Source organism: Epinephelus moara, chromosome 8 (genome assembly GCF_006386435.1).
Source record: "Epinephelus moara isolate mb chromosome 8, YSFRI_EMoa_1.0, whole genome shotgun sequence".
Lineage (NCBI taxonomy): Eukaryota > Metazoa > Chordata > Actinopteri > Perciformes > Serranidae > Epinephelus > Epinephelus moara.
Genome location: NC_065513.1, coordinates 30,977,993 through 30,999,719, shown reverse-complemented (window position 1 = coordinate 30,999,719; position 21,727 = coordinate 30,977,993). Strand labels below are relative to the sequence as shown.

At 40.1% G+C, this 21,727-nt stretch overlaps 1 protein-coding gene across 4 annotated transcripts in view; it reads right to left on the bottom strand.

The window, feature by feature from the left end:
- Positions 1–6,148: 6,148 nt before the first annotated feature.
- The window catches only part of kcnip3b (Kv channel interacting protein 3b, calsenilin), a 75,649-nt gene continuing 60,070 nt past the window's right edge, over positions 6,149–21,727 (bottom strand). For 3 of the 4 annotated variants that reach the window (XM_050050866.1, XM_050050869.1, XM_050050868.1), the window contains 6 exons: positions 14,653–14,777; positions 14,486–14,555; positions 11,974–12,152; positions 11,619–11,723; positions 10,860–10,922; positions 6,149–6,702 (listed from right to left, as the gene is read on the bottom strand). In XM_050050866.1, coding sequence (XP_049906823.1) covers positions 6,655–6,702; positions 10,860–10,922; positions 11,619–11,723; positions 11,974–12,152; positions 14,486–14,555; positions 14,653–14,777 — 590 coding nt within the window. In that variant the 3' untranslated portion in view covers positions 6,149–6,654. Of the gene's footprint in view, positions 6,703–10,859; positions 10,923–11,618; positions 11,724–11,973; positions 12,153–14,485; positions 14,556–14,652; positions 14,778–17,732; positions 19,346–21,727 lie in introns of those variants that run through there. The other variant, XM_050050870.1, reaches the window with a different exon arrangement.

Sequence of the window (21,727 nt, the reverse complement as noted above, 5' to 3'; positions counted from 1 at the left end):
CATGCCCACATCCACCCGTGACGTCAGTGCCGTCCTCTCGCCCCGCCTTCGATCCGCCGCTCAGCCAATCAGAGGCAGCCTGGCTGTGACGCCGGCCTCCCTCCTTCCCTTGTTAAGATCTACACTGACAGCCATTCAACAGTTTTTGTAATAATAACCTTCCTTGCATAAGCTGCGTTTTTTTCTCCTGTGGATGACAGTTACTTAACCAGCACGTGCACCACCCCCTAAATAATTAAGATAGGAGTCTGTCTGTTCGTCTTTCACTTTGGTGCCTTCAGGCTGATGTGTTCCTTCACACTGCCATCTGATGGTTGTTTATTTCCACTGCCTTTGGTGGCCCACATTCACACACAGTGGACCGGCTATTTATCCTGACGTAACCCAGTTGGCACAAGGTTGGATAACAGGGCTAAAACAGCAAGCTACTAACCGTTTGCTGTGTGCACTGTGCAGTACTACAATATGGAAACACCCTGTTACAATATAGTGATGCATGGGTAATATTGCCAAGGTATTAGCATAAAAGTATACTTACATTTAATCATTTTTAATTTTACATAATTAATCCCTGAGGGGAAATTCATTTTCTCCACTCTCATGTCATATACACTGAGGCCCAAAATACACACACATTCACAAAGAGGACCTATACGCATTAAGTGGAGGGATGTCAGAGCGAGAGGACTGCCCCGGATGGGCGCCCTAAGCAGTTGGGGTTCAGTGCCTGCACAAGAGTACCACGGCAGTGCCCAGGAGGTGAACTGGCACCTCTCACCCACCAGTCCACACTCCATATTTGGTTCCCAACCCAAGTCCCTATGGACTGAGCTACTGCCACCACTGGTACTAAAGCTCCTAAAGTGAAAGTGCTCATTATTCAGAATGGCACATTTAATAATAATAATAATAATAATAATACAAAGGTATGATGTCGCTGGATTACAAGTGGATTAGTGAGATATCCATGCATGGGCAGGTTATGAGACAATGGGCACAGATATGAAAAGGCCTCTCAACGTAGAAGCATGATCACAGACTTTGTGCATCGTTCTTTAGCCATTACACATTCTGTTGTGGTTTTGTGCCTCTTTGAATTAAAGTTGTGTCATCTTTGTTTGTTTTATGTCTCTTTGTAGTCACTTTATGACTCTGTGGTTGTTTTGACTGTTTTTGTGGTTATTTTGTGTCTCTTTGCTGTTCCTCTGTGCGGCACGATGGTACAGTGGTTAGCACTCTCGCCTCACAGCAAGTTTCTCCAGGTTCTCTGGCCTCCTCCCACAGTCACTCACTAGACACAGGTTAGGTTAATTGGTGACTCTGAATTGCGTGAATGCTTGAAATTGTGAAACTTTTTGAATGCTTGCCTGCTTCCATGTGTCAGCCCTGTGACAGTCTGACATCCTGTTAAGATTCCCCCCACCTCTCGCCCAATGTCAGCTTGATGACGATATACCAGCATAAGCGATATGGATTATGAATGAATGCAGTTCCTTTGCATATATTTGTGGTCATTTTGTGTCTCTTTGTGTTAATTTTAAGTCTCTTCCTGGTTGGTAATTTTAGTTACAGAGACCCAAAGTGTCAGGGAGCCCCCCTGGACCTGTGCCCAGTAGGCCTGTTCAGTAATCCATCCATGGTTACTACACTGCATGTAAACATGTTCTCCTATTACCTGTGTACTGTTACATGACTCTCTGAGTAACCTGGTTACTACTGTAAACACACTGACTATATCTGACTGAAGGTTTTCCCCGGAATACCCAAGGCACACATGAACTTTTGATCCCAGTAAAGTCAACAATACCAAGAGGTTTGGGGCGTAGGTGGCTTAGTGGTAGAGCAGGCGCCCCACGTACAAGGCTGTTGCCGCAGCGGCCCGGGTTCAAGTCCAGCCTGTGGTCCTTTGCTGCATGTCATCCCCTCTCTCTCTCTCTCCCCCTTTCACACTTAGCTGTCCTGTCCATTAAAGGCAAAAAATATCTTTAAACAATACCAAGAGGTTTAACTCATAAGGAGCTGCAGCAGCAGACAGCGTTGCCATGAAGGCGTCAGCAGCACTGTGCACCTGCATGAATATGATGTGACATTACAAGTCAGTTGGCAGTCAAGCAGCTGTTGAATAAACCATTGGAGGTGAAGCATGAATGAAGCAGCTAATGCGAGCATGGCTTCAGTGCACACCTGACTTGACACGATTTAAATGATAAAAGTAATATTTTTTTCAGAGTTTAGCAGTAACAAATACGCAGTACTGCTGGTTTTACAAATGACAGATGAAACAATAACAACTGAAGATATGTGCTGCATTACTCTCTCTACACACAGTATGTGCAGTGCAAGCAAATCTCACACCTCATATTTACTGACAAAACATCCTCATTGTACAGCTATCATGCTTGCTTGTAACCCCTCTATGAGTGTTATTATGGTGAACCATTTGAAATGTAAGCATCAAAGACTGGTTGTGTCCCATTCTACTTAATGATGGCTGTAAAGAGTTTTCTCAATAGTATCATTGTACTGCACAGTTCAAAGCTTCATTCATAACATTGACATTCAAAGTCCTTTTCTTTGCATGCTTATCCTGTTTAAGCCCTGTACTTCTAAAAAGTTGCAGATAAAGATTGGCTAGACTAATATTATTAGTATTATACTGTTTGTAGAATTAGGATTGCGCAGGATTGTTTCTGACTCATGTGATCCATACATTTTCAACTTTAGAGCGTTGTAAAGTCCAAAAGTCAAAATTGATTGAAAAAACATAGATGTAATCATTTTCAAAACTCACGTTTTTATCTAACAAAATATTGTGATTCAATCTGTATTTGTTGGCACTTCGCCTTTTAAAGACATTTTCACTGCAGTCATAAAACTGCTACTGTCTTGATTTAATGAGTTGATTTAATAAAAAAGAGTAACTAAGTTAATCTCGTGAATCACCTTTGAAGAATTTGTTCAAGGGTTTTTTTATGTTATGAATTTATTTATAGGGTGATGACATCATAAAATATGACGACAGAAATTCAAAGCATCATTTGAAAACCTCAATAGAAGCTCAGTACAGCCTGACTAAATAGTTGCTTGTGTCATTTATTGGCTATGATGCTTTAGTGAACTATTCACATTCTAGGTGTTGATCCTTGACCCCATGAAGTCATAAAGATTAGTTACATGGTGTGATTTGAGTAAAAGTTACTTTGAGTAAATATTTGTTGTTTTACCTTTTCAATTTTTGAAAATCAACCAATTTATTGGTTATAAGGCTGTTTTAAGCCCGTATTGGTTTCACCAAAAACCTCACAGATTACACTGGATAGTTGTGTCACTCTTCTGTAATGAGCAGTCATATTTGACAATTTCACATTTTCTATAAAATGCATTTAAGAACAAGTCCCTCAAGGCAAGCCTAATGCATCTATAATCCGTCATAAACCCTGGCTTCCAGTTCCTTTAGGATAAACTTCAAAATCCTTCTAATTGTCTACAAATCTATTCATGGTCTCACCCCAACAGAACCACTAGACTCCTCAGACCCACCCACCATAGCTTACTGGCTGTACCCCCATCATGGAAAAAGAAAAAGGCCGGGGACAGGGCTTTTTCTGTAGCGGCTCCTCAGATCTTGAATAGCCTGCTGAAGGCCATTAGACTGGTTGAGTCTGGTGATGCTTTTATTAACGCACCTTAAGACCTGTTTATATTCACTGGTGTCACCTGTTTTTCGATTCAGTTATTTTAAACTGTGTTTAAGCTTGTTTTATTTCAGTCCTGTTTTACTCATTTTTACACTTCGATGTTGAGATGTTCCGATACCATTTTTTTCTTCCAGATACTGATTCCAATACTTGAACATGTGTGTCGGCCAGTATCGAGTATTGACACCATTGCATTAAAAAGAAAATAAATTAGCAGCTGTATAGTACTAACCCTGTATGGATGTGAATTAATTGCTATGATTGAATCAGGTTGCTCAGGTTAAACCCTTTGTAAAACATGTACAAATACATGTAACAAGATCAACTATAGAGCAGTAATATGTGTAATAAAGTATTATATAACACAAAATTTGTTTCAGTTGTTATTACCTGACATGCTTAGGTCTTCAAAGTCAATATGGAATGTATGATACTCCGTTTCTGTAACCCTATGTTCACCTTTGAGGGTACCCCACCTATAAAGGGGTGTCTCCCACCTTGCCCCTCCCCTTTTGCTCTTGTAGTAATTTACGTGTTTTAGCGCTGTTAAGCTATGTTCATGAGTTCATTTTTCAGCCTAAACTTATTGTAGAATATGCTAACATATTCTTGTGTCACTTCATTTGAGTAAAGGCTTAAGTTTTTTGTTTGTAATAGATGGAGGATTTTGTTTTTACCTCTTGCCGTCAGTTGTCAGGAATAAACTGAGATTGCCTCCAAAGATACTACAGTCTGGGCCTCTTCATATCAACAAAATGCAGACAACGTTAGAGTCCACTGGTTTCATACATACAGAGAATAAATGCCATTAATATGACCAAATTGCTGACATTTTGCTCACGGCTAATGTTATGCTATTTGATGGAAATCAGTTCTTCTTTACAGCTAAAACAGTAGGTGCCAGTGCAACTTGCTGTGTGGGCTTATGTTTTCGAGCAACGAAGAAGAATTAATAGGAAAAGTGTTAATTTATCCAGGTGTAAAATTACTTTAAAGTATATTAACAGATTACGTGTTATCTGATCGGTGCATAGACTGGTGTACTCGCCTATACCTGATCAAGCACTTCAGGCAGAATCAAAAGCATTTCTAATACTGGTATTGTTTTTGGTACAACTCTACTTAGACCTTATGTCTCCGGCATCAGGAGGAAACGCGGTGGGACAAGGATGAACGTTAAGGTGACGAAAGTCCAAGTAGGTAGGCAGTAGGGGTGGTGGATGGGTCCAACAAACACCAACTTTCACCCAAGAGAGCGGTGTTCATGTCCCGTAAGATTCTAAAGCCAAACCCTGTTCTTTTTTCCTAAACCCAACCATGTGTGTTTGTTGTTGAAGGAAAAAAAAATTAAATTCAGTGTTTTATTGACGTAGTGTGTTTATTTTGAAAGAGACTGTATCTAAACGTTCAATTTCCTGTGAAAATGGAAGTGCATTTTGAAAGAAGACAATGCATGTAACAGGCAGAACTTGACACATGTAACAGGCAGAACTTGACACGGTGTCCCAGAATGTCAACAACCAACGCACCCAGGGTACCTTGCACATTATACGTGGACATGGAAAGTCCATGACCAAGTATGTAAATATGTGACGAGGTCGGAATGAGAATGTGTTGGAGCATACATATATGTCTGCCTTTGTGAAGCTTGTTGGTGCCAAACCTGTTTTGCTTTTCAAAGTGTTATATGAATGAATAAACTTGAAACTTTAACTGGTCCCATCAAATAAATCTTCAGCTTGAAACAGTCCTGGTTATTGAAAAAGAAAATGTGTAACACATCCATACCTGAAGCTAATAAAAGACTTTGCGAGGCTGATAAATAGAAATGCAGTTATTTGTACTGAAAGGGTTAACGTCCCACTTGTCAGTTCACTTATTGTTTGCTTCGTCATTTGAATGCAGGAGAGAAAATGTAGTGAAAGGACGCATTAAACAGGCAAAGTCGCAGCTGTCGACAGCATCTTTAATTAACCGACATCACAAAGGTCCTACTGTACTGTACAGAATACTGTGGCACTTAAGAGTCAGCATGCTCGTAGATACTGAAGAACCAAGAGAAAGCCTTAATTCAGCATAAGAACACACTTTTAACAGTCCTTTTGTTTCTTCACAGTACTGTACAGACTCTAATCTGACCAGCTAAACATAATCTTCCCAAATACAAATAAAAAAGGGAGAAATATTTTAATAATCTGTGGAGAACTGATACTAAACAGAGACTTCTAAAACAAATATTCAGCTCTGGTCCTACTCCATCACCCAGTGCAGCACAGATGAGACCAATACAATGTAGGATATATAACTATTAACTATACATATATACATACACACCAGTGGTGCATCAGTTGCAGGTATCTACAGTGCCTTTACGTCAGGCGCATATAATACATAGTCTTAAAATTGTAGTGCAAGCTAATTCCACATCACATATTTGATGACAAACATGCTTTACTTCATTTCTCTCTTTTTTTTTGTTGTTGCGATTTTTATTCTCTTAGTTCACTTCATCCAGTGCTCAGAAAACGCTTGAGGAAACAGCAGGAGTGTGTGTGTGTGTGTGTGTGTGTGTGTCTGTGTTAAAGCTAGTATCCCTGGGAACTCGGGTCAGAGGATTATTGTAAGATTCTGCATTCCTTGTTAATTCTCTTTGTCTGATGATAAAACACGAGCTCTTCTGTTTCCTCATTTAGGACACACACAAAAAATAAAAATAAAATAAAAACGGGCCGATGGGGAATTTTTACCCAGGAAGCTCTTCTCCTCTTCTTCAGTCTGTAGCAGTCTTTTTTTAATCCAGAGGCAGTTGCAAGATACAGCTAAAGGAGCGCAGCAAGAAATAGAAAAAAAAAACCACAGTTCCTGTGTCCAGTACAGTACCTACATTATATTCCAGGATGAGTTTGAGGGGTTGGTGAGGTGAGGTGGGTGTGCTTTGTGTGTGAACTGTGCTTCTTTATATCACGTTCTCAAACAGCTGCATGGAGTTCATGATGTTCTCGTCCTGGAAAAACAAGAAGAAAAACATCTGTCATCAGAATTCTGAAGTAAACAAAAGTTCAGGTTGAAAATGTTGGATGCATCATGCTTGTGGTTTTATCAAGTGATGATGTAGTTTCCAGTAAAGGTATGACGGACAGTTGATTCAGTATTTGTCCAGCTGTTGTTTGCTTGTGTCTATTTGTCCAGAAAGACAGGAATACAGCAGGTCCGTTTCTTTGTGTCTGCTAACAGTTTTGGTCAACAGGAGAATTTAGACGTTGTTTTTTGAATGTGGGATGATTTTGGAATTGACTTCCCTTTACAGGTCAGGTGGATCATGTTATCACTTCTACAGATAATCAACTAAACATGGCCGGCATAGTGGTGCAGTGGTTAGCATTGTCGCCTCACAACAAGAGAGTTCCTGGTTCAAGCTCAGGGTGGGAGACTCTGTATTGAGTTTGAATGTTTTTCCTGTGTCAGCGCAGGTTTTCTTCGGGTACTCCGGCTTCCTCCCGCAGTCCAAAGACATGCAGGTTAATTGGTGACTCTAAATTGGCTGTAGGTGTGAATGTGAGTGTGAATGGTTGTCTGTCTCTATGTGTATAAATTAATCAATCAACTAAACATTATGTATTATTATGAGTTTAAGGCTCTGTCTACATGTATACAGAGATTTTTTAAAACTGATCTTTTCCTCTATGTTTTCGCCTCTTGTCCACATGTGAACAAAGTTCTCTGTCACTAAGCCAGAGATTTTTTAAAAAGCCTTCTAAAGTGCAGATTTTTCAAAACTCCAGTTACTTTGTATCTGTGTGGATGTGTAAAAGAGAGTGTTTGAGAAACAAAGACGTTAATCTCTTCAATCTGTGCATGCCAATTTTTACGCTGTGTAATGAGTTAAATAAGCATGGAGCCCACACTGTAACTAACTGCACTCCCTGAAGAAATATTATCATATTTTTGGAAAAACAGAGAGTTAGCAAGGCAAGGCAAGGCAAGGCAAGGCAAGGCAAGGCAAGGCAAGGCAAGTTTATTTATATAGCACCATTCATACACAAGGCAATTCAATGTGCTTTACAAGAGAAATACGTTAAGATAAAACATTAAAGGAACAATAGATCATTAAAAACAAAAGCTAAAAGCAAGACAATAAATAGTTAAAAACAGTGCAGAAAATGCATTTAAAAAGCAAACATAAAGCAAAAGCAACAGCAGACAAATATAAAAACAATAGCTACAGATTATCCTAACAATAAGTTACATATCTAGTTCACTGGTAAGCTGCAGTAAATAGTAATGTTTTAAGCCCTGATTTAAATGAGTTGACAGTTTCAGCCGACCTCAGATATTCTGGAAGTTTGTTCCACAGGCGGGGAGCATAGAAACTAAAGGCTGCTTCACCTTGTTTGGTTTTGATCCTGGGAACACTGAGTAAACCTGTTCCAGATGATCTGAGGGGTCTGGATGCTTCATAACGTACAAGTATATCAGAGATGTATTTAGGCCCGAGACCATTTAGTGCTTTATAGACAAGTAACAAGATTTTAAAGTCTATCCTTTGACACACAGGAAGCCAGTGCAGTGACTTAAGCACTGGTGTAATGTGCTCCACTCTCTTGGTGTTGGTGAGGACTCTGGCAGCAGCGTTCTGGACGAGCTGCAGTTGTCTGATTGATTTTTTACTCAGGCCTGTGAAGACACCGTTACAATAGTCCAGCCTGCTGAAAATGAAAGCATGAACAAGTTTTTCTTTATCTTGTTTAGACAGAAATTCTTTTATTCTTGCTATGTTTTTAAGGTGGTATTAGGCTGATTTAGTAATTGTCTTAATGTGACTATTGAAATTTAGGTCTGAGTCCAGAACTACACCAAGATTTCTGGCTTGATTTGTAGGTTTTAGTGTCATGGCATCAAGATGAGCACTGACTATTGATCTTTGTTCTTTGGGGCCAAAAACAACTATCTCCGTTTTTTCTGTGTTTAGTTGTAGAAAATTCTGGCACATCCATGTATTGATTTCGTCAATGCACTTATTTAGTAGATGTAGGGGACTGTAGTCATTAGGTGACACTGTTATGTAAAGTTGTGTGTCATCTGCATAAGTATGGTAGGAGATGTTATGATATTCCATAATCTGAGCAAGAGGGAGCATATAGATGTTGAACAGAAGAGGCCCAAGAATGGACCCTTGAGGAACTCCACATGTAATCTTTGTTCACACAGATTCATAATTGCCAAGTGACAAGGAGACAGAGGAGTCTACAGTCTGTGTTTGAAGGATAAAGGAGACAGAGGAGTCTACAGTCTGTGTTTGAAGGATATTCCCAGGATGTCAAACTGACTCAGCAGCAACAACAGGTTAAAAAGACAAGATAATTAGAAGCTAAAGCCAAACTATAGGCTACAGATCACAGTGTAAAAGTGAACCACCACATCACTGCTGTTCGTCACAGAAGACAATGAATATAAAGGGAAACTTTGCTGATATTGAACCAGCTGTGTGGCATCGCAGTGTGTGCAGATGAACGCTGTTTGGTTCTGCCTTGATTCCACTGCCAGCACCCGAACAGCCGCTGGCAGGAATCTCCGGAGGGAGTAACACAACGTTCATCTGTGCACAATGCGATGACACACAGCTGATTTAATATCTGCAAAGTGTACCTGCTTCCTTTCACTGGTTCCTGTACAGCAGGGTCGGTCTTTTCAGGGTTTGATTTTGGTTTTGGAACAGGAAAGAAACGTATATCTTTTCCAACCTCTCCAGGTAATGAGTATCATTAATACACGACGTGCCCCAGGCACAAGATTCAGCTCAAAATCCACAAAACCAGCCTGAAAATGAAGGAAATCTAAGATGATTGCATCAGAGTCAATGGAGCACAGCTGTGTTATTGTCGAACCATGACTTAGATATAGGCTACTTAAATGCATTAACCACCACGAGAAACTCAGATTACATCACACACAGGAGGAGCGTGACGTCATTCTCAGCTCAGGACAACATTACTCCACTTTACATAGCATATACTAGTTTGCTGCAATTGTTAATATTCTAAATATCAAATGGGGCTCCTTTAAAGAGTAGCTACATTCATTCCTTTGGCCCTTTTTCATTGAGGCTTGTTAGAACAGCTGCAAAGTTGCATCAGATTTATTGCCTAATGTTTGAGTTTGGGGTCAATTAAACACACAGATAGATCATCTCTAACACAAACACTTCATGCAGGAGCCAACATAGTTTATGTAATCTCAGTCCTTCCACTACTTATGAAGTCAGGGGGTAAAATGGCCACACAAGTCTAGACACCTTTTATTTTATAATTCCAGTTTCAGGAGTCCAAACGTCTGTTTTCCTCACTGACAATGTTTTCTTTTTCCAATACGTGTCGAGACTTGTGCTCACTACATCAGAGGATAAAGCTTTCAACTGTAGCCCTAAATGTCATTTAACATTTTACAGCTTTTGTAGCTATAAAAACATGTTTTCATGATTCAGCCACAGCCTGGGACAAACTAGTCCTCAATGGACATTTGACATCAGGGTGGACAGCAGTGGTGCCCTGCAGATTCATGGAGGTGAGGTCACCAAACTCAAATAGGCAAATAAAACCAAAATCATGTATCCCTAACCAAAAATGTAAATTGATATTGTGAATTTAGGAACATTCATGGATGTGTCATTTTCTAACAGGCATAAGGTAAAACCTAGTGTGATGACAGGTTCAAAAGATAGATTAATAAAGTTTCAGATAATTAGGGGTAGAAGTTTTAGAGCCTTATTGCTGTGGATTATCATTTATCTAGAATGACAGCATGAACGCAAGTGTGTAGGAAAGGTGACAAGGTTGCACCTGACATTCTGACAGTATTTGTGTAACCACACAGTGATTGTGTGAATCAGAGATTGTTTGGAAACAAAGAAGATAATAGTACTTAAAAAAAGCATACTATCATAAGAAGGGGAAGGGTCATGATATGATTCAGGAGGGAGAAGTGAGGTATTTCTTAAAAACATGAGTGATGCTTTGCCGTATGTGCGAATGTAGTTAATTTTAAACAGCAGCTGATCAGTGACTTGCTGTCACTGTCACCGAACCCAAGTCTGTTGGACATCATTTGTGTTGATGAGTAACTTTAATTCTGTTATTGATGTCTGTGTGTATGTGGAAATCTCACCTTCTGACAGGTCTCAATGAACTCTTCAATGGTCACAACACCATCTCTGTTTTTATCCATTTTCTGAGGAAAAAAGAAACAAAACAGAGAGAAAGGACACATTAAAGCATTTACAGGGAACATTGTGTTGTTTCCAATAAGCAGAGGTGGGAAAAGTACTGAAAAATTCTACTCAAGTAAAAGTATCTTTACTTTGATGAAATTCTACCTAAGTACAAGTAAAGCTACCCATCTAAAAATCTACTCAAGTAAAAGTAAAAAGTAGTTCATTTAAAATGTACTTAAAGTAGAAGTTACTTAGTTACTTCCAACAACTTGATGGGGGTCACTCCTATGCAGTGCAAAAATGGTCCAGGGGTCATAAATCCAATCCAAAAACTGGTTATTAGTACATGTGCACACAGGGTTTTCTTTCGTTTCGTTCGTTTCTTCGTTCATTTCAACTGCTGCGTCTGCTTGTGCTGCTGCCATAGCACTCCTACCCTCCTCCATCTCTCTCTCCAGTAACTCGCTGGCACCGGCCGCTTGTTCTGGGTCAATTCCACGCAAGATTTCCGAGATTCACCCTTTTGGTTTCCATTTTGCTGGAAACATTTTCTTTTTTTTTTTACTCAGTAACAGATGTGATCTCCAATGTAGCGAAGTACAATACTTGGCTGGCTGCAGCCCAAGATCCTTCCCATGAATATTACAAACAGGATTGGTGACAAGGGACAACCCAGTGTACTTGTGTATGTTTGATCTGAGTGCATTCAGAACCTGGAAGAACTTGTCCACGTGTTCGGAAGGAGCTTCATCTCGCACACAGGGGTAGGTGTACCTCCCCATCATGTCGTAGATTGACTTCATGATCGCCAGCATCTCCTGAAAAGAATAAGACAGAGACAATGTGAAGGAGTTAAAAGAACTTTTCATTCTTTTACATTTACAAAGCTCGTAGCTTCATCTTTCACACTAGCTTCACATTTTACCTGAAAATGCAGAGCATAAATCAAACATTTTATCACCCAGATTTTAGAAAAGCCAGAATAAAAAGATAAGATGCCACAGAAATTCTGACCACACCTGGGTATGATTCCCCAGGTTTTGTCCAAATATCTGTGATGTCACATACCTCTTTGGTGATGTAGCCATCCTTATTAATGTCGTAGAGGTTGAAGGCCCAGTTGAGCTTCTCAGTGACTGAACCTCTTAACAACACAGACAAGCCGATGACAAAGTCCTCAAAGCGGATTGAACCATTTCTGTCGATGTCAAATGCGTTGAACAGGAAGTGAGCGTAGGTGGTGGCATCTATGGACAAAAGGAGTATGTTAACAGAGTTAGTGTGCCGTATCTACTTTTTTCTCAGGATTGGCACATTGGTCCTGGAAATAAAGCCCTTCGTAATCCAGTAGAGGAAGTAAATTTAAGTATCGTACATAAAAATAATTTTGAGGTACTTGTACTTCACTTGAGTATTTCCATGTCATGCTACTTTGTCTTTACTCCACCACATTTCAGAGGGAAATATTGTACTTTTCGGTCCAGTACATTTATTTGACAGCTGTCATTACTCTTTAATGTTACTAAGAGTTTTTAATACAAATTGTATTTCTCATAATACTTGTGCAGCAGCATGCTTTATACTCTTTGTTTAAATATAAAGTTCAGTTTCAGACAGGTTCACATTTAAATCAAAAACAGGTTGAAAAACTCATTTGCTCACTTGTTTAAGAAAATTAGGTTTTTAGGTCTCAATTATAGTCAGAGTTGTATTTTTGGAGCTATAAGATTGAACTGCCCAGCTGAGCATAAAGTAGTTAAAGTGGATACAGACAACTTCTTTCCCTCTGGCGTTTCCAAGTGATTTTACTGTTGTTATTGTTTCCGTTGTTGCAAAGCAACCCGGATCACTTTCTGCTTTCCTCAGAGCCTTACAACCACCAGCAACACAGAACACATTGCATTTTGTTTTCCACAGTTACTTTGGTTGTTCCTCTGTTCAGCATTTCCACAACTGGGGATAATAAATGCAAAGAACACTGATCCTCTTTGGTTACTGGGGATAGCTACCAATGGCTACCGCAGAAAACAAAAGCTCTGTCGTCTTCCTGTTTTGATTGCACAATGGTTGATGCACTTCCTTTGTGCTGCAAATAGAGCCTTTATTTTCATGGAATTGCAAATTAAAAGCGAGACTTATGGGGAATGTAACTGATGGTGTCATTATTCTATAGCCATTACGTTGTGCAATCAACGTTAGCATAATAAAAATATGTTAAAGAAAAAAACTTGTCTATTTTCACTTTAAAACTTGTGCCACATCGATCAGCTTTCGAAATTTCTACTTTCACATTAATGCATCAGTAACATTAATCCAGTAATATGATCTATATCTGAAAACACAGTGAAAGGGGTTATATTACAATAGCTTTACTTTTGATGCTCTGAGTAAATTTGCTAAAAATACTTTTACATAAGATTATGAGAACAGGGCTTTTACCTGTTAAAGAGTATTTTGACATTGATGTATTATTACATTAACTTGTGTAAAGGATTTTTAAACTTCTTCCATGACTCTCATGATCTAACATATATTTGACATATCAGTCCAATCATTTTGTTCAGTAAATCTTGCAAGAAAATGATTAAATATAAATCTGGGACATGGAAAATCACAGACCCCCTCCAAAGGTTGCAGCCCCAGAAACAGTCCTCCAACCCATACAACCACATAGGACATTTGTTCTTTGTTCCCACCCTATAGCGTGACCCATAGAAGTGCTTCCTAAATTAATGCCCCTACTGTTGGATGACAGAATAGCTCAAAAACGACTGTTGATAGTTGCAGTTTTTAACATGTGGTTTACATTATGAAATGGTCACAGATGCAGCAAAACTATGTGGTTAGATTTAGGCCCAGTTCAGACCAAAGATCCAGGACATGACGTGTTGAAACGTGCAAATTCTAAAAACCTGCAGGTTCACACCAATGCAAGTAGATGAGACAGTGTATCATCTCTATGCAACAACTCTCTGTACTTTTGTTCTGATTTCCAGTTTTTCCAGCTGATTTTGTGGCTTAATATAATTTGTGGCTTCTTAAAATATGAATAAGGATATTGATAGGGAGATACTGGCTACAGTTATTCATAATAAATATGTCACAATGATATAAATAACCATTGGTCTGAACTGGGCTTTAGCAACAAAACCCCTTGCTTAGGCTTAGAAAAAAGATCATGGTTCATCTTAGAATAAGAGCATTTGTTACTAAGGCAAACGTTGATGTCATATCTCACATCACATATGTCACATAAGACATTACATACTAAAACATACTACATTAGATTGTTAGAATAAGTAAATGTTGACTTCTAGTTTCACAGTGGACAGAAACTTCGGCCTCCTGGAGGAAAGTCCTGTGTTTGAATTCCTCCTTTGCTCCCCTCATAATTACTATGGTCACTGGAGGTTATCATAATAAATGTAAAAATGGGTCAGAATGCCGCTTTTACGAAAGACTTATGTGGTTGTATTTTGTAGAGGAACAGTCTTTTCTGACCTCACCCCCTCCCCTAATAATTTCAATACAGTTCCTAACAAGAGAGGACAAGAAAGGACAGATTGTTTTAACGTCTAACCTCCTTGGGGAAAGAACTGAGAATAGATGGTCTTGAAAGTCTCTTCATCAACCAGCCCACTGGGACACTCCTGCTCGAGAGAGGAAGACAAAAAAACCCCGATATATAGAGAACAATTCAAGTCTATATAAAGCATAGGAAAGCTGGTAAAGCAATGACGGACGTACGTTCTTGAAGCCTCGATAGAGGGACTGAAGCTCCTTCCTGGTGAACTTGGTCTGAGCCTGCAGCTGGTCCAGACCCTCCGGCTGGTGACGCACTGTCGACAGCTCCAAGTCACTGTCACTGCTGTCTGTGGGAGAAAGAGACAGACAGAAAAAGGGGATGGAGAGACAGACAGAAATAGATGTAGAGGGGGGAAAGATGAAGAGAGAAAGAGGGAGGATGGGGCAGACATTGAGTGTGTGGATGCATGTCAGCATTCGGGGAAGGGGTGGGATTAATCATTCAACAGGGAGGCATTTGTTACAGAGCAGGTGGGGAGAACGTGCGAGTTTAAGAGAGAGATTTAGTAAAAAACTGTAGAGGAGTAAAACTCAGGCGAAGGAGGGAGTAAAAAAGAAGAGGGGGTACTTTCTTTGTGGCGGAAATGTCACCAAACATTTTGATGTATTGGCTTTGAAAATAAAAACACTGCAGAAAATCAGAATTTGAGAAATTCAATCAAAGTTTTCCTCACAGAGTAAATGACATTATGGTTATCAGTTCACACACACTAAGAGAAAGCACTGCACGGCTGGGACAAAGAAAACCAAAAACAAAGGGAGGGAAGTTTTCTGAAAGCTTTCTACCTTTACTATACTTACCATCTTTACACAGAGAGAACAGAGGACGAGGGGTGTTGACACCAAGATGTAGTGAGAGAGAGTAAATGGAGAACGGTGAGAGAGTGATAGTAAGAGGAAGAAAAAACAAAACAAAGAAAACAAGTCAGATCGGACACGCAGAGGTTCATACGCTGTGCGGTCCAGAGGAAAAGGCTCAAGTTATAGTCATGATAAAACGTCCAGCAGAGCAGTGAGATATAATACTTCACTAAAAACATAAACCAAAACCACAGCGGAGCGACCTGACACTTGTGTGTAATATTGGATTATTACTTTAGCGTTTATTTAAAACAATGAGACAGCACAGTTCAGTGAGAAGGAGACAGCAGGAGGCGACCTCTGACCTCTGTCACCACATGAACACCCCATTGATAAAATGTGTAAAATCAAAAGTAGGTCTCCAAAGTTGTTTTAATCCAAATTATAATTTGATCTCAGATGTAATAAGTGATGAAACGGAGCATTAAAGTTCATATGTGACCTTGGAAACAGCAGTTTAAAAATCGTATCTAAATTCAAGGTCCACTAACTAGCTTTTTTCAGAGCTTTCACCCACATCAGTGAATGAAGCGGTGAATGTTTGAAAATTCTTCATTCATTTATTTTCCATAACCGCTTATCCCATGACCCCTAATGGACAACCATCCACGCTCACATTCACACCTACGGGCAATTTAGAGTCACCAATTAACCTGCATGTCTTTGGACTGTGGGAGGAAGCCAGAGTACCCAGAGAAAACCATGCTGACACAAGGAGAACATGTACAGAAGGGCTCCCCTGGGGTTTGTTTTCCGTGTCAACTTCCAAATTGAAATGAGGCCTGGGAAACTCGTATATCAGACATAATTCAACAAATATGGACGTCCTACATCAGCCAAAGACCACAGTTCGATGAAATTAAACCTAGATTTAATTGATATGGTTATATATTGGCGGTGCAGTGTTTTACTCTGTATTCACACAACTGTCTTGATGATGAAAACACTCACAAGTCATTAGTCACAGCGGTGTCCTGAGCGCATGGCAAAGCGACAGCGATGAGCTAGCCAGGGGGTACACCAACACATTTTCACTCTGATCTCGTAACATCAACGTTTGGTCATGGACTTTCCACGCCCAGATTCAACATGAAAGGTACCCTGGCTGCATTGGTTGGTGACGTTCTGGGATGCCTTGTCAAGTTCTGCCTGTTACATGCAGCCTCTCTTCTTTCAAAATACACTCTGGTTTTCACAGGAAATTTACAGTTTACATACAGTGTCTTTCAAAATAAGCACAGTAGTACATCAGTACAACACGGGGAATGACATTTGTGTTTAGTGACGTGGTTAGGTTTAGGAAAAAACGACAGGGTTTGGCTTTAGAATCTTACAGGATGCGAACACCGCTCTCCCAGGTGAAAGTCAGTGTTTGTTGGACCCATCCATCACCCCTTCCACCCACGCTACTCAGACTTTTGCCACCTGAACTTTCGTTCTTGTCCCGCTGCGTTTCCCCCTGACACCACCGAGCACCTTTAAACTATAATGGCAACTGGCTGCGTATCATACTGACATAAAAGGACGGCTTATTTCATTAGTGTCTGACACCACAAGTCACTATCCAAGCACCGAATTTCAATGACTTCGGAGTGAGACCAGGTTGGATACACGCATGCATCAACATGCAAGCATAGCCGAACCAGTTTACTACAACAAACAACAGAGAAGCTTGGATTACAGCACACTCAGAGGGAGCATGACTTCATGCTCTCCTCAGTACGCCAATACACTACGATATCTTTACATAGCAAATAGTAGTTTGCTGCTATATTAATGCTCTAAACGTCATTTAGACCCTTTAAGTTATGAATCACAGCTCCTGGTGCTGTAAATATTCAAGACAGCATCAAACACGTATTCATGCCCGGCTGAAAATAGTCCCCAACAAACACACTATTTACTCCTGATTGACTAACATTTGCTAAAGACTACAGAGCCCAGCTGTTTTTAAATTACAGAGCTTTTTTTCCTTTATAAAATGCAAATAAATACTGTATTTACGACCCATTTTTGAACATTTACATCAAGATTTACATTCTCAGGACTGTGATCTACAGGCCAACAGGGAAAAAGTCAAGAAGTAAGAAAAGGGTTTTCATGGGATTTGCTGACAATAACAAATATTACCAGCGATATTCTTTAAAGTAAAATCAGCTTTTACATAACTTTTGAGACAATCCAGAAATGTCTTTATTTACATCCTTAGTCCGTCACAACTAGGCCTGACTCTCCTGACATGAACTATCAAGAGATGTGCAGCAAACAATATTCACAAATATGGTTTCTAAGTCGATAAAACTTTTTTTTGTCTAAACTTCAGCCTCCCTGCTCCATGCTCTCCTCCTCCTCCTTATAGTCCCTCTCCCAAGTTGTCTCACCGGTCTCAGTGATGTCGATGAGGCCCAGCAGGTGCATCAGTTTGAGGAACATAATCACCAGGCAGACGATGCCGACAGTCTGGAGTCCCTCTGTCTCCCACCTCACACTCATCTTCCCCTCTTCTTCTACCTTCCCCTCCACGGTCCTTCTCTGTCTTTTTCTCCTTTACAACATAACTGAACTTTCTACGCACCCTTTCTTTCTATCCATCTGTCTCTTTCCGTCTTGCTCTCTCTGCTCTTCTTCTCTTTCCCTCGTCTCTGAAACAGTGTCACTCACTCATCACTCTTTTTCACATTTTTTTCCTGCAGTTTCTGTTACTCCATTTAGCTCTTTCCCGTCTGCCTTTTTAATTGACTGCCGTTTTGCCCCCCGTGCTTTCTCCTGCTCTAATGGATCTTTCAGGATATTCTCCACAACTAAGCGCAGGATCTGATGGTCCAACTCTTTTATTAAGGCCAAGTGAATCAGATTATTGCTGTAAAAATACCTCTAAAGAGAGAGAGATAAAAAAAAAAAAATCCCTCCAAAAAATCTGGACTACCACGTTAATCCATGGGAAATCCACTCAGATAGAGAGGAAACTCAGATGCTCTCACATCACATGTAGGTTTTTTTTGGCACAAGCATACAGTTGGTTTGGGATTCCTCCAATGAATGTTATTCCTCTAGTTCGTGACAAAACTCTTGTCAAATAAAAAGCCGCCATCCACATCCTCCACTGACTGGATAACTGATGCACTGCAGTTTCCTCCTCTCTTCCCTCCCTCCATCTCATGTCTTATTTCTGCTAATTAACCTGTGAACCCCAGAGGACCTCGAGAAAAAGTTGCACGTCTGCCTTTAACAATCAAAATAGCAAAAAAAGACAGCAAGTTGCATAATACCAAAGCTTTAAATGAACAAAACTAACAAGGATTTTTGTTATTTTTTTCTAAATGTGACACATAAAACTATTTGCCTTTAAGGAAACAGAGACATGATGAGAAAAGGTCAACAGGTGTCCTCAATCTCATTTTCCCAGTCAACTATGTGATCCACTTTCTAATTGTTCTCCTGTCTCTCCTGGGGTCTGTAACACAGATTTAATACTGTGTCACACACACACACACACACACACACACACACACACACACACACACACGTAATAAATGCTCCCTCTAGTGGAGACCAATGAAACAACAGCAGCCACAGGAGGCTGAATAGGTACCCTCATGCAGACCCAGAAAAAATGATTATTTCTCTCTCTGTTCACAACTGAGGTCTTTTGCTCCGAACATATGGTGTCCTGTGTGTGAAATATTTACCTGTCCTGTTATCTCAAACTGTAACAATAACAAATTAAATACTGATAAATAGTAACATGAAGTAGGAAGGAAGGAAGGAAGGAAGGAAATTAAGTTTCAGTTGGTAGTTAAAAAAGGACGGAAGGAAGGTAGGCAGATAGGTAGGTAGGAGGGAAGGGTAGGTAGAAAAGATGAAGGTAGGCCAGTAGGTGGATACAAAGGAAGGAATTTAGGCAGGGGGTAAGTAGGTAGGGGAAAGGGGTAGGTAAGGAGAAGGAAGGAAGATAGGTAGTTGGGTATAAAAGAATAGGGGAAGGTATGTAGTAGGGAAGGTAGGGAGGTAGGTAGGTAGATGGGTAGGTAGGAAGGAAAGAAGGTAGGTAGGAAGGTAGGTAGGAAGACAGAATGGTAGGTAGACAAGTGGGTAGGTAGGCAGATATGGTAGGTAGGTAGGTAGGTAGGTAAGTAGGTAGGCAGATATGGTAGAGAGGAAGGAGGTAAGGAAAGTAGGTAGGAAAATAGGATGGTAGGTAGGTGGGGGGGTATGTAGGTAGGCAGATATGGTAGAGAGGAAGGAGGGAAGGTCGGTAGGTAGGTAGGTAGGTAGGTAGGTAGGTAGGTAGGTAGGTAGGAAGGAAGGTAGGTGGGTAGGTAGGAAGGAAGGTAGGTGGGTGGGGAGGTAGGTATGGAAGACTAAAGGAAGGTAGAAAGGTATGTAGGTGGGTAGGTAGGTATAGTAAAAAAGAAAGGAAAGAAGGTAGATAGGAAGAAAGGTAGATACAGAGGAAGACAGGATGGTAGGTGGTGAATGAGTAAGTAGATGGGTAGGTATGAAAGAGTGAAGGAAGATAGGTAGGAGGGAAGGTAGGCAGGAAAACAGGATGGTAGGTAGGTGGGGTGGTATGTAAGTGGGTAGGTAGGCAGATATGGTAGAGAGGAAATAGGGAATGAAGATATGTAGGTGGGTGGGGAGGTAGGTATGGAAGACTGAAGGAAGGAAGGTAGGCAGGTATGTAGGTGGGTAGGTAGGTATAGTGAAAAGGAAGGAGAAAAGGTAGATAGGAAGAAAAAAATTAAAAGTGCAGTAAAAAGTACAGTACTTGCTGAAATGTAGTGGAGTAGAAGTATGAATTAGAATAAAGAAATACTGTACAACTACATCAAAACTGTACTTGAAATGTTAGTTGCATTTCACGACTGTTTGAATGATCTATCTGGCGACAAACATGGAAACAAGTCACAAACAAAGCAACTCATTTCCTCCTCATCTCTTTACAGTGTATTGATGTCACTTGCCACTAAAATATCCTGCACACATTGCGGAGGAGTAAAAATATCATATATTGGTATCAGAGAGCCTCAGAATACATCTCTAAAGACAAGGCTACCTCTGGCATCAGATGTCTTCCCAAAATAGGACCAAGTTGGACTGAACCCAAAATCGACATCAGAGCAGAAATGACCCGACTGAAACAACAATCAAAGGCCGGAGGGTTCAATTTAGATCAGATCATTGAGCTGGATTTTAAAACAGGCACACACATGTGGCCAAACATAAGGCCTCACACACGCACACACACACACACACACACACACACACACACACACACACACACACACACATTCTTGTACTTCTATTTTTGTGAGGCAGTCCCTAGCCCCTTACGCTAACCTTGACCATCACAACTACATGCCTAATCCTAACCCTAACCTAAACCTAATTCTAACCCTAAAACCAAGTCTTAACCCTCAAACAAGCCTTTGAAAAAGTAAGGACCAGCCAAAATGTCCTCACTTTGCAAAAATGTCCTCACTCTGTTGCTAAAATATGTTTTTTGGTCCTCACTGTGGCCAACTGACTGACCGACAGAGTGAGCTATAGCGCTGCTGGCCACAAATAATAACGCAACAAATAAGCTACCAGACCTGATCGGACTGTTGATGAATAAAGGACGTCCAATGTGCTGCTAAATCTGCAACCAGAGCATCAAAGTTTCTCTCCAGACAAAATACTCTGCTTCAGCTTTCATTCTTTAAAATCAGATTCAGAGATGTCTGATAATCACTTTCATGTGGCATTTTAGAACAACATTAAACCACTGTTTTAGTTTCAGAGGGGAATAAATGGCGCTTGGGTAGTAGTCAGGGCAGGGGTGTAAATCTAGACAGTGTAGGCAGTGTGGTTGCACTGGGCCCTGTGAGGTGGAGGACTCATAGAGAATGTGGGCCCTCCACCAATGTGTTGGGTGGAGAATGGGCCCTTATGAGTGATTGCCACCTTGGAAATATGGCTGTCTTCAAAGAAGAACTCTCATTAAATTAAAAACAGTGGCATTTGCTATATACGTCCTTGAAAAAGTCAAACCTATCCCCATCTTGTTTATTTTCTAAAAAAATTTTTTTTTGCTTTTTGTAAAATAGTAACATCTATAACAAAATGATATGCTTATTCTACGACTATAAATCAGCTATTCTATAAATCAACTATTAAAATTGTTAAATTAAAATAATAATTTCTTATTTTCTTTGTTATGATTATTGGGTAATATGTATGTTGATGTTATCCAATGTCAAGTCTCTGATCATGTGACGAGACAATATGTGCACGATAGTGTGCACTGGGGCCCATCGTAACTACCCCATGCCACCGAGTCAAGGTCTAAGAAGAGTTCAATTTTATCAATGAAACTTTAAAAACTGTCAAATGT